Source organism: Heptranchias perlo, chromosome 5 (assembly GCF_035084215.1).
Source record: "Heptranchias perlo isolate sHepPer1 chromosome 5, sHepPer1.hap1, whole genome shotgun sequence".
NCBI classification, from domain to species: Eukaryota; Metazoa; Chordata; class Chondrichthyes; order Hexanchiformes; family Hexanchidae; genus Heptranchias; species Heptranchias perlo.
This window is the reverse complement of record NC_090329.1, coordinates 24,153,984-24,166,423: the sequence shown is the minus strand read 5'-3', so window position 1 is coordinate 24,166,423 and position 12,440 is coordinate 24,153,984. Positions and strand designations below refer to the sequence as shown.

General features: G+C 43.5%; 1 protein-coding gene across 3 annotated transcripts in view; it reads left to right on the top strand.

The window, feature by feature from the left end:
* egln1a (egl-9 family hypoxia-inducible factor 1a) overlaps positions 1-12,440 on the top strand; it is a 116,141-nt gene that overhangs the window by 59,497 nt on the left and 44,204 nt on the right. Inside the window, exon 3 of one of the 3 annotated variants that reach the window (XM_067984139.1) lies at positions 6,679-6,964. The exons of the other annotated variants lie outside the window; for them this stretch is intronic. Coding sequence (XP_067840240.1) covers positions 6,679-6,759 — 81 coding nt within the window. The 3' untranslated portion in view covers positions 6,760-6,964. Of the gene's footprint in view, positions 1-6,678; positions 6,965-12,440 lie in introns of those variants that run through there. 3 annotated transcript variants of the gene reach the window in all.

The following is a 12,440-nucleotide window of genomic DNA, read 5'->3' as shown; positions in this document are numbered from 1 at the left end:
ACACAACCACCTCAAGCTGTCACCGCTGGGGTTTCTCAGAATTTGTTATCCCACCCTCAATTTAGAATCGTCCTGGTCAGTTTTCCTTGACTCCGACTGGGGCATACAGACTACATAAAATATAGGTGACCTGTTCATGGCAAAAAAAGCATGATCTGCTGCGACCCTGCTTCAGCTTTGTAAGCAGACCACCCGGTTTGGGAGTTATCTTTTGGTGAGGTCTGTTAACTTGTTATAATTCAACGCAGAATTCCAGTAATAGCTGCCATCCCAAAGATAGTACATACCTGCTGCTTTGTCGTAATGCAGTATCTTTGTGAGATGGCATCCACTTTTGCCTGATCAGGATATCCTTCCTTAGGTAAGGAGACCAAAACTTTACACAGAACTCCAGGTGTGGACTCACCAGAGCCCTATTTAGTTGCAAAGACTTGCACAACACCAGGTTATAGTCCAACAGTTTTATTTTAAATCACAAGCTTTCGGAGCTTACCTCCTTCGTCAGGTGAGTGAAGGGTTCTAAAAACGCATAGCATATATAGTCAGAGAACAATGCCTGGTGATTACAGATAATCTTTCCAACTGACCCCTATCACATCTCGGCTGGGAGACGATCACAGCAATCAAAGGTGTCGTTGGTGTTCAGACAGGTTAGCCACGGAAAACATTACATCCCAGTATACTGAATACACAATGGGTCAGATTACAAAGACAGAGAGAGAAAGAGAATGTCCAGTTGTATTAAAAACAGATAACTTTTTTCGCTGTTACATGTAGCGTGACATGAACCCAAGATCCCGGTTGAGGCCGTCCTCATGGGTGCGGAACTTGGCTATCAATTTCTGCTCGACAATTTTGCGTTGTCGTGTGTCTCGAAGGCGGCCTGGGAGAATGCTTACCCGAAGATCGGAGGCTGAATGTCCTTGACTGCTGAAGTGTTCCCCGACTGGGAGGGAACCCTCCTGTCTGGCAATTGTTGTGCGGTGTCCGTTCATCCGTTGTCGCAGCGTCTGCATGGTCTCGCCGATGTACCATGTTCCGGGACATCCTTTCCTGCAACGTATGAGGTAGACAACGTTGGCCGAGTCACAGGAGTATGAACCATGCACCTGGTGGGTGGTGTCCTCTCGTGTGATGGTGGTATCTGTGTCGATGATCTGGCATGTCTTGCAGAGTTTGCCGTGGCAGGGTTGTGTGGTGTCGTGGACGCTGTTCTCCTGAAAGCTGGGTAATTTGCTGCGAACGATGGTCTGTTTGAGGTTAGGTGGCTGTTGAAGGCGAGTAGTGGAGGCGTGGGGATAGCCTTAGCGAGGTGTTCGTCGTCATCGACAGCATGTTGAAGGCTGCAAAGAACATGGGGTAGTTTCTCCGCTCCGGGGAAGTACTGGACGATGAAGGGTACTCTGTTGGTTGTATCCCATGTTTGTCTTCTGAGGAGGTCTATGCGATTTTTCGCTGTGGCCCGTCGGAACTGTCTGATCAGACGAGGAGGAATGCGATGGACACCGACAGACGCTGAAAGACGCCCTCGTAAGAACGGGATATGCGCTCGACTCGTCGATCGACAGTTCCGACGGGCCACAGCGAAAAATCACATAGACCTCCTCAGAAGACTAACACGGGACACAACCAACAGAGTGCCCTTCGTCGTCCAGTACTTCCCTGGAGCAGAGAAACTACGCCATGTTCTTCGCAGCCTTCAACATGTCATCGATGACGATGAACACCTCGCTAAGGTCATCCCCACGCCTCCACTACTCGCCTTCAAACAGCCACCTAACCTCAAACAGATCATCGTTCGCAGCAAATTACCCAGCTTTCAGGAGAACAGCGTCCACGACACCACACAACCCTGCCACGGCAACCTCTGCAAGACATGCCAGATCATCGACACAGATACCACCATCACACGAGAGGACACCACCCACCAGGTACATGGTTCATACTCCTGTGACTCGGCCAACGTTGTCTACCTCATACGTTGCAGGAAAGGATGCCCCGGAGCATGGTACGTCGGTGAGAGCATGCAGACACTGCGACAACGGATGAACGGACACCGCACACTGCACAACAATCGCCAGACAGGAGGGTTCCCGCCCAGTTGGGGAACACTTCAGCAGTCAAGGACATTCAGCCTCCGATCTTCGGGTAAGCGTTCTCCAAGGCGGCCTTCGAGACACACGACAACACAAAATCGTCAAGCAGAAATTGATAGCCAAGTTCCGCACCCATGAGGACGGCTTCAACCGGGATCTTGGGTTCATGTCACACTACATGTAACCCCACCAGCGAAAAAAAGTTATCTGTTTTTAATACAATTGGACATTCTCTCTCTCTCTCTCTGCCTTTCGGGTCTCTTTCTCTCTCTGTCTTTGTAATCTGACCCATTGTGTATTCGGTATACTGGGATATAATGTTTTCCATGGCTAACCTGTCTGAACACCAACGACACCTTTGATTGCTGTGATCGTCTCCCAGCCGAGATGTGACAGGGGGCAGTTGGAAAGATTATCTGTAATCACCAGGCATTGTTCTCTGACTATATATGCTATGCGTTTTTAGAACCCTTCACTCACCTGACGAAGGAGGTCAGCTCCGAAAGCTTGTGATTTAAAATAAAACTATTGGACTATAACCTGGTGTTGTGCAAGTTCTTACATTTGTCCACCCCAGTCCACCACTAGCATCTCCACATCATGAGTATATAATTGCAGCAAGGCCTCCTTACTCTTATACTCCAACCCCCTTGCAATAAAGACTAATATACCATTTGCTTTCCTAATTACTTGCTGTACCTGCACGTTAAGTTTCTGTAAATTGTGTACAAAGACACCCAAATCCCTCTGAATACCAACATTTCTCCGTCTCTCACCTCTTAAAAAAATATTCTGCTTTTCTATTCTTCCTACCAAAATGGATAATTTCACATTTCACCACATTGTACTCCATCTGCCACCTATTTGCCCACTCACTTAACCTGTCCATATCCCTTTGCAGCCTCTTTGCATCCTCCTCAGCAAACTTGGATACATTACACTCGGTGCCCTCATTTAAGTCATTGATATATATTGTAAACAGCTGAGGCCCAAGCACTGATCCTTGCGGTACCCTGTTAGTTACAACCTTCGAACCGGAAAATGACTCATTTATTCCTACTCTCTGTTTTCTGTTCGTTAATCAATTCTCAATCCATGCTAATATATTATCCCCAATCCCATGAGCCCTAATCTTATCTCAGCCATATCAATGTGACTGTTCACAGCCTTCATTGTTCACCCTGTTGTAACTGGGCCAATACAACTGCCATGTGGATAAGTTAGCCTTCCCATGTCTGACTAAAAATGGTAGCATTGTCCATGTATGGCTGTATGTCATGTCAGGGCCCCATCAGGACAGAATCTGCCAGTCACTGGATTGTGGCTGAAGCATTTTTCATCCCAAAGAGCATGATGGTAAACTGTTCTTAGTTTATAGTCATGCTCTTCAGGGTGAATAATATGGAATGCACTTGGGCTTTGGTGCATAAGTGTCTTGCTACCATCCTTTGGTCTAGTTGAAATATGTTCTCCAGTTTCATAAGGATCTCCTCGGTTGAAGGCATTGGAATAGTTGAGCCCGGAAGTGACAACGGCATGGACGAGGGTTTCAACAGTAGGTGAGCTGAGGCAGACGATTATATAGAGGTGGAAGTAGGTGGTCTTTGTGATGGAGAAGCTATGGGGTTGGAAGCTCAGCACAGGATTGAATATGGTGCTTTAGTTGCAAACATTCCAGTTTAGTTCAGCCTGAGACAGTGGCCAGGTAGTGAATGAATCGGTGGCAAGGATGGGGGATGAAAATTATGGCTTTGGTCTTCCCAGTGTTTAACTGAAAGAAATTGTGGCTCATCTAAGATTGATTGTCAGACAGGGTTTCTGACAACTGAGGCAGTGGTGAGGTCAAGAGAGGTGGTGGAGAGCAATTGCTGGAACTGCTCTGGTTATGACTGGATAGATGAGTGGCGCCAAGCATAGGCAGACCCACTGAGCTAAATAACGGAGGAAGACATTGGAGGGGGATAGTGTGGTCAAATGTGTCGAATGCTGTAAAGAGCTTCAAGAGGGATAATGTACCACAGTCATAGAGGATCTCATTTGTGACACAGGTTAGGGCAGTTTCGATACTGTGGCCGGGATGAAAACCAGATTATTGAGATTCATAAGAACATAAGAAATAGGAGCAGGAGTAGGCCATATGGCCCCTCAAGCCTGCTCCGCCATTCAATAAGATCATGGCTGATCTTCAACCTCAACTCCACTTTCCAAGCCGAGCCCCATATCCCTTGATTCCCCTAGAGTCCAAAAATCTATCTCAGCCTTGAATACACTCAATGACTCATCATCCATTGCCCCCTTGGGTGGAGAATTCCAAAGATTCACAACCCTCTGAGTGAAGAAATTCCTCCTCCTCTCAGTCTTAAATGGCCGACCCCTTATCCTGAAACTATGCCCCCTAGTTCTAGATTCTCCAGCCAGGGGAAACAACCTCTCAGCATCTACTCTGTCAAGCCCCCTCAGAATCTTGTATGTTTCAATGAGATCACCTCTCATTCTTCTAAACTCCAGAGAGTATAGGCCCATTCTACTCAATCTTTCCTCAGAGGACAACCTCTCATCCCAGGAATCAATGTAGTGAACCTTCGTTGCACCGCCTCTAAGGCAAGTGTATCCTTCCTTAGATAAGGAGACCAAAACTGTACTCAGTACTCCAGGTGAGGTCTCACCAAAGCCCTGTACAATTGTCGCAAGACTTCCTTACTCTTATACTCCAACCCCCTTGCATTAAAGGCTAACATACCATTTGCCTTCCTAATTGCTTGCTGTACCTGCATGCTAATTTTCTGTATTTCTTGTACGAGGACACCCCGATCTCTCAACACCAACATTTAATAGTTTCTCAACATTTAAAAAATATTCTGTTTTTCTATTCTTCCTACCAAATTGAATAGCCTCACATTTCCCCACATGACACTCCATCTGCCACCTTCTTGCCCACTCACTTAACCTGTCTATATCCCTTTGCAGACTCTTTGCATCCTCCTCACAGCTTACTTTCTCACCTAGCTTTGTATTGTCAGCAAACTTGGATACATTATACTTAGCCCCTTCATCCAAGTCATTAATATAGATTGTAAATAGCTGAGGCCCAAGCACTGATCCTTGTGGCACTCCACTAGTTACAACCTGCCAACCTGAATAAGCCCGTTTATCCCTACTGTTTTCTGTCCGTTAGCGAATCCTCTGTCCATACTACTATATTACTCCCTACTCCTTGAGCCCTTATCTTGCTTAACAACCTTATCGAATGCCTTTTGAAAATCCAAATATACTACATCCATTGGTTCCCCTCTATCTACGCTGCTCGTTACAGCCTCAAAAAAACTCTAATAGGTTTGTCAAATATGATTTCCCTTTCATAAAACCATGTTGACTCTGCCTAATCATATTATGATTTTCTAAGTGCCCTGTTACCACTTCCTTAATAATGGATTCCAGCATTTTCCCGACGACTGTCAGGCTAACTGGCCTGTAATTCCCTGTTTTCTCTCTCCCTCCTTTCTTAAATAGCGGAATTACATTTGCTACTTTCCAATCCGCTGGGACCATTCTAGACTCTAGGGAATTTTAAAAGATCATAACCAATGCATCCACTATCTCTGCAGCCATCTTTTTTTGAACCCTAGGATGTAGGCCATCAGGTCCTGTGGATTTATTGGCTTTTAGTCCCATTAGTTTCTCCAGTACTTTTCCTCTACTGATATTAATTACTTTAAGTTCCTCACTCTCATTAGCCCCTTGGTTCCCCACTATTTCTGGTATGCTTTTAGTGTCTTCTACAGTGAAGACAAATGTAAAGAATCTTACAACACCAGGTTATAGTCAAAACTGTTGGACTATAACCTGGTGTTGTAAGATTCTTTACATTTGTCAACCCCAGTCCATCACCGGCATCTCCACATCACAGTGAAGACAGATACAAAATATTTGTTTAGCGTCTCTGCCATTTCCTTATTCCCCATTATAATTTCTCCTGTCTCAGCCTCTAAGGGACCGATGCTTACTTTTGCTACTCACTTTTTACATACTTGTCGAAGCTCTTACAATCCGTTTTTATATTTCTTGGTAGTTTACTTTCATATTCTATTTTCTCCCTTTTTATCAATTTTTTGGCCATCCTTTGCTGGTTTCTAAAACTGTCCCAATCCTGTCTTACTACTCTTCACAACATTATAGGCCTCTTCTTTTAATTTAATACTATCCTTAACTTCTTTAGTTAGCCACAGATGAATCATTTTTCCCATGGAGTTTTTATTTCTCAATGGAATGTATATTCGTTGAGAATATTTAAGTATTTCTTTAAATGTTTTCCATTGCTTATCTACTGTCATACCTTTTTAATCTAATTTCCCAATCTACCTGAGCCAACTCACCCCTCATACTTATATAATTGGCTTTATTTAAGTTTAAGACTCTAGTTTCTGACTTAAGTACTTCACTCTCAAACTCAATGTGAAATTCTATCATATTATGATCACTCTTCCCCAGAGGATCCTTTACTGTGAGATTACTAATTAACCCTGTCTCATTACACAATACAGGATCTAAAATAGCCTGTTCTCTGGTTGGTTCCATATTCTAGGAAACTGCCTCAAATACATTCCATGAACTCGTCCTCCAGAATGCCGTTGGCAATTTGATTTCCCAATCAATTGAAGATTAATGAGGATTGACTGACCGTTCTACACCTTCACCTTGACCTCAGTGGGAACGGAAATCGGGAGTGGTGCATAACGGACGGGCAATCAGATATCAAAGTTTTTCAAAAGCATTTTCACTTCTAAATCTGTGAGAAAACCTGTAATAAACTATGGGTAATCCACCCACCCCCCTGCAGCCAGCTTTAATTAAACAATTTCAAAATACAATCCTTCCATTGCTGAATTATGTGTGACAATTTACTTATCATCTAATAGAAAGCGAATGATCATCCTTATGAGCATGCAGTTAAGGTTTTGCTTTTTGCTTAGACATGTTCTATCTGTGCTGTATAATGTCATCGTACAATTTCACAAGTCACAGTGAGATATTTCCAAATGGTGGCAGATTTATGGGAAGCTGTACAAAGAAGGCTAGGAGGCACAAAAAATGTAATGTTTTAATGCTCGCTGTATTTCATACTAATTGTTTTAATTTGCAACTGACAAATTTATAAATAATGCCATTTTAAAAATTCAGGAAAATGTGTTGAATTAATCCATTATATATAACTTTGCAGAGTCTGGTAGTTCAGTCATGAGGTTTTTCACTGGATGAGTGTCTTGAAAATCAGCTTGCATAAGTATCCTTTGTTGTAAAAATACTCAGCCTTCTACAACTGTAATATTTACAGAGAGCTATGCTAGGCACTCCGACTTCATCTACCATCATGATTTATACTAATCATCCTGAAAATGGTAAGCAGCCAGGAGCAATGGATGTGTTTTTAAAAGATGTATTTATTTTTTATCTTCTTTTCACATTGAATATGAGGGACAATTTTCTTTATCAAGCTAGTTATGCAGTATTGAGACTAAGATGGTGAAACTGAACAGTGATGTCATGACACTTGTTCAGCACATTCATCCCGATACTCTTAAGCCATATGCTTTCTGTATGATGGCTTAATTCATTACCTCAAATTATTACAACATGATTGATGGACCTATAACAACAACTTGCATTTATATAGCGCCTTTAATGTAGTAAAACGTCCCAAGACGCTTCCCAGGAGCGTTATCAAACAAACTTTGCCAATGAGCCACATAAAGAGATATTAGGACAAGTGACCAAAAGCTTGGCCAAAGAAGTAGGTTTTAAGGAGCGTCTTGAAGGAGGAGAGAGAGAGGCAGAAAGGAGGAGAGGCTTAGGTGGGGGGGGGGGCGGGGGGGAGTTCCACAGCTGAAGTCAGGGCCGCCAACGGTGGAGTGATTAAAATCGGCGATGCACAAGAGGCAAGAATCATAGAAAGGTTACAGCACGGAAGGAGACGATTCGGCCCATCGAGTCCGCGCCGGCTCTATGCACGAGCAATCCAGCTAGTCCCACTTCCCCGCCCTATCCCCGTAGCCCTGCACATTTTTTTGTTTCAAGTACTTATCCAGTTCCCTTTTGAAGGCCATGATTGAATCTGCCTCCACCACTCCCTCGAGCAGTGCATTTCAGATCCCAACCGCTCGCTGCTTAAAAAATGTTTTTCCTCATGTCACCTTTTGGTTCTTTTACCAAACACCTTAAATCTATGCCCTCTGGTTCTTGACCCTTCTGCCAATGGGAACAGTTTCTCTCTATCTACTCTGTCTAGACCCTTTATAATTTTGAATACCTCTATCAAATCTCCTCAACCTTCTCTGTTCCAAGGAGAACAATCACAGCTTCTCCAGTCTATCCACGTAATTTAAGTCCCTCATCCGTGGAATCATTCTAGTAAATCTCCTCTGCACCCTCTCTAAGACCTTCACATCCATCCTAAAGTGCGATCACAATACTCCGGTTGTGGTCGAACCAGTGTTTTATGAAGGTTCATGACTTCCTTGTTTTTGTACTCTATGCCTCTATTCATAAAGCACAGGACTCCATATGCTTTTTTAACCGCTTTCTTAACCTGTCCTGCCACCTTCAACGATTCGTGCACATGTACCCCCAGATCCCTCTGTTCCTCCACCCCTTTTAGAACTGTGCCCTCTAGTTTATATTGCCTCTTCTCATTTTTCCTACCGAAATGCATCACCTCGCATTTTTCCACGTTAAACGTCATCTGCCACGTGTCCGTCCATGCCACCAGCATGTCTATATCCTCTTGAAATCTATCACTATCCTCCTCACTGTTCACTACCCTTCCAAATTATGTGTCATCTGCAAATTTTGAAATTGTGCCCTGTACTCCCAAGTCCAAGTCATATATATCAAGAAAAGCAGTGGTCCCAGCACCGGCCCCTGGGGAATACCATTGCACACCTCCCTCCAGTCCGAAAAACAACCGTTCACCACTACTCTCTGTTTCCTGTCATTTAGCCAATTTTGTATCCATGTTGCTATTGCCCCCTTTATTCCACGGGCCGCAATCTTAACAGCAAGCCTACCATGTGGTATCAAACGCCTTTTGAAAATCCATATACATCACATCAACTGCATTGCCCTCATCTACCCTCTCTGTTACCTCATCAAAAAACTCTATCAATTTGGTTAAACACGATTTGCCGTTTTAACAAATCCGTCCTGGCTTTCCCTAATCAATCCACACTCGCCCAAGTGACTGTTAATTCTGTCCCGGATTATTGTTTCCAAAAGTTTCCTCACCACCAAGGTTAAACTTACTGGGCTATAGTTGTTGGGTTTATCTTTACATTGGAGGAGTGCAGAGATCTCGGAGGGTTGTAGGGCCGAAGGAGGTTACAGAGCTAGGGAGGGATGAGGCCATGGAGGGATTTGAAAACAAGAATGAGAATTTTAAAATCGAGGCATTCCTGGACCGGCAGCCAATATAGGTTAGCGAGCACATGGTTGATAGGTGAACGGGACTTGGTAACCACCAATAATACTTCATGTTACTGCCTATGGCTCAAAATGCTCTACCTAGGCACAACTATGTTTGGAAGGGCAAAATCTACAATTGTAATTCTGAGTATTTTGAGCTCGTAGACAATAGTTTGAAATTTCAGACATGCACCGGCAAGCTGCACTGAAAATCTAGTAAGAACATTGCTGAACTGAGTTTCAGTGCCATCTGCTGTGCATTGTTGGTACAGATTTATTTAAGTTGTATTATCTGTAAACTTTTCAGTTTATTTGAAAGCATTACCTTTTACTGTTTACTAGAAAATGAAGAGGGGCAGGTGGAAGAAGTAGCAGTGGGAGAGCATTTTGGTGGTAGTGATCATAACACAGTTGGTTTTAGCATAGTTATGGAGAAGGACAAAGACAGAGCAGGAGTTAAAGTTTTCAATTGGAGAAAGGCCAATTTTACTAAACTGAGAAGTGATTTAGCAGAAGTAAGCTGGAAACAGCTACTTGAAGGTAAATCAGTGTCAGAGCAGTGGGAGACATTCAAAGAGGTGATTCAAGGGGTTCAGGGTAAACATGTTCCCGCAAAGAAAAAGGGAGGGGCTACCAAATCTAGAGCCCCCTGGATGTCAAGAAGCATTCAGGGTAAGATAAGGCAGAAAAAGAAAGTCTATGATACACATTGGGAACTCAATACTACGGAAAGCTTAGAGGAGTATACAAAGTGCAGGGGTGAAGTTAAAAAGGAAATTAGGAAAGCAAAGAGAGGGCATGAAAAAATATTAGCTGGTAAAATCAAAGAAAACCCAAAGATGTTTTATAAATACATTAAGAGCAAGAGGATAACTAAGGAAAGAGTAGGGCCTATTAGAGACCAAAAAGGTAAACTATGTGTAGAGGTGGAAGATGTGGGTATGGTTCTTAATGAATACTTTGCATCTGTCTTCACAAAGGAGAGGGATGATGCAGGGATTGAAGTTGAGGAGGAGGAGTGTGAAATATTGGATGGGATAAACATAGTGAGAGAAGAAGTATTAAGGGGATTAGCATCTTTGAAAGTGGATAAATCACCAGGGCCGGATGAAATGTATCCCAGGATGTTAAAAGAAGCCAGGGAGTAAATAGCGGAGGCTTTAACAATCATTTTCCAAACTTCATTGGATATAGTGCCGGAGGATTGGAAGACTACTAACGTTGTACCATTGTTTAAAAAGGGAGCGAAGGATAGACCGAGTAATTACAGGCCAGTCAGCCTAACCTCGGTGGTGGGCAAATTATTGGAATCCATTCTGAGGGACAGGATAAACTGTCACTTAGAAAAGCACGGACTAATCAAGGACAGTCAGCACGGATTTGTTAAGGGGAGGTTGTGTCTGACTAACTTGATTGAATTTTTCGAGGAGGTCACAAGGAGGATGGATGAGGGTAGCGCAATTGATTTAGTCTACATGGCTTTTAGCAAGTCTTTTGACAAGGTCCCACATGGCAGATTGGTCAAAAAAGAAAAGGCCCATGGGATCCAAGGGAATGTGGCAAATTGGATCCAAAATTGGCTCAGTGGCAGAGCAAAGGGTAATGGTCGACGGGTGTTTTTGCGACTAGAAGGCTGTTTCCAGTGGGGTTCCGCAGGGCTCGGTACTAGGTCGTTTGCCTTTTGTGGTATACATTAACGATTCGGACTTAAACGTAGGGGGCATGATTAAGAAATTTGCGGGTGACACAAAAATAGGCCGTGTGGTTGATAGTGAGGAGGAAAGCTGTAGATTGCAGGAAGATATCAATGGACTGGTCAGATGGGCAGAAAAGTGGCGATTTGGAGTTCAATCCGGAGAAGTGTGAGGTAATGCATTGGGGAGAGCAAACAAGGCATGGGAATACACAATAAATGGGAGGATACTGAGAGGTGTAGAGGAAGTTAGGGACCTTGGAATGCATATCCTCAGATCCCTGAAGTAGCAGGACAGGTAGATAAGGTGGTTAAGAAGGCATATGGAATGCTTTCCTTTATTAGCCGAGGCATAGAATATAAAAGCAGGGATGTGATACTGGAACTGTATAAAACACTAGTTAGGCCACAGCTTGAGTACTGCGCACAGTTCTGGTCACCACATTATAAGAAGGATGTAATTGCACTAGAGAGGATGCAGAGGAGATTTACGAGGATGTTGCCAGGACTGGAGAATTTTAGCGATGACGACAGATTGGATAGGCTGGGGTTGTTTTCCTTGGAACAGAGGAGGCTGAGGGTTGATTTGATTGAGGTGTACAAAATTATGAGGGGCCTAGATAGAGTAGATAGTAAGGACCTATTTCCCTTAGCGGAGGGGTCAATAATCAGGGGGCATAGATTTAAAGTGATTGGTGGAAATGAGGAAAAATGTTTTCACCCAGAAGGTGGTGGGGGTCTGGAACTCACTGCTTGAGAGGGTGGTAGAGGCAGAAACCCTCAACTTATTTTTTAAAAAGTACCTGGATGTGCACCTGAAGAGCCATGACCTGCAGGGCTATGGACCAAATGCGGGAAAGTGGGATTAGGCTGGTTGGGTCATTTCTCGGCCGGCGCAGACACGATATGCCTTCTTCTGTGCTGTAAATTTTCTGTGATTCTATGGTATCAAATTCTCAGTGCATTGCCCATAATTTTGAATTCGCTGCCTTCCTGGAAATGGTATATATATATATATATATATATATATAAGATTACATATATGCAATTAGAGAGGGCGCAGAGGAGATTTACTAGAATGATATCTGGGATGAGGACTTCAGTTGTGTGGAGAGACTAGAGAAGCTGGGATTGTTCTCCTTAGAGCAGAGAAGCTTAAGAGGAGAGCTAATGACGGTGTTCAAAAATTATGAAGG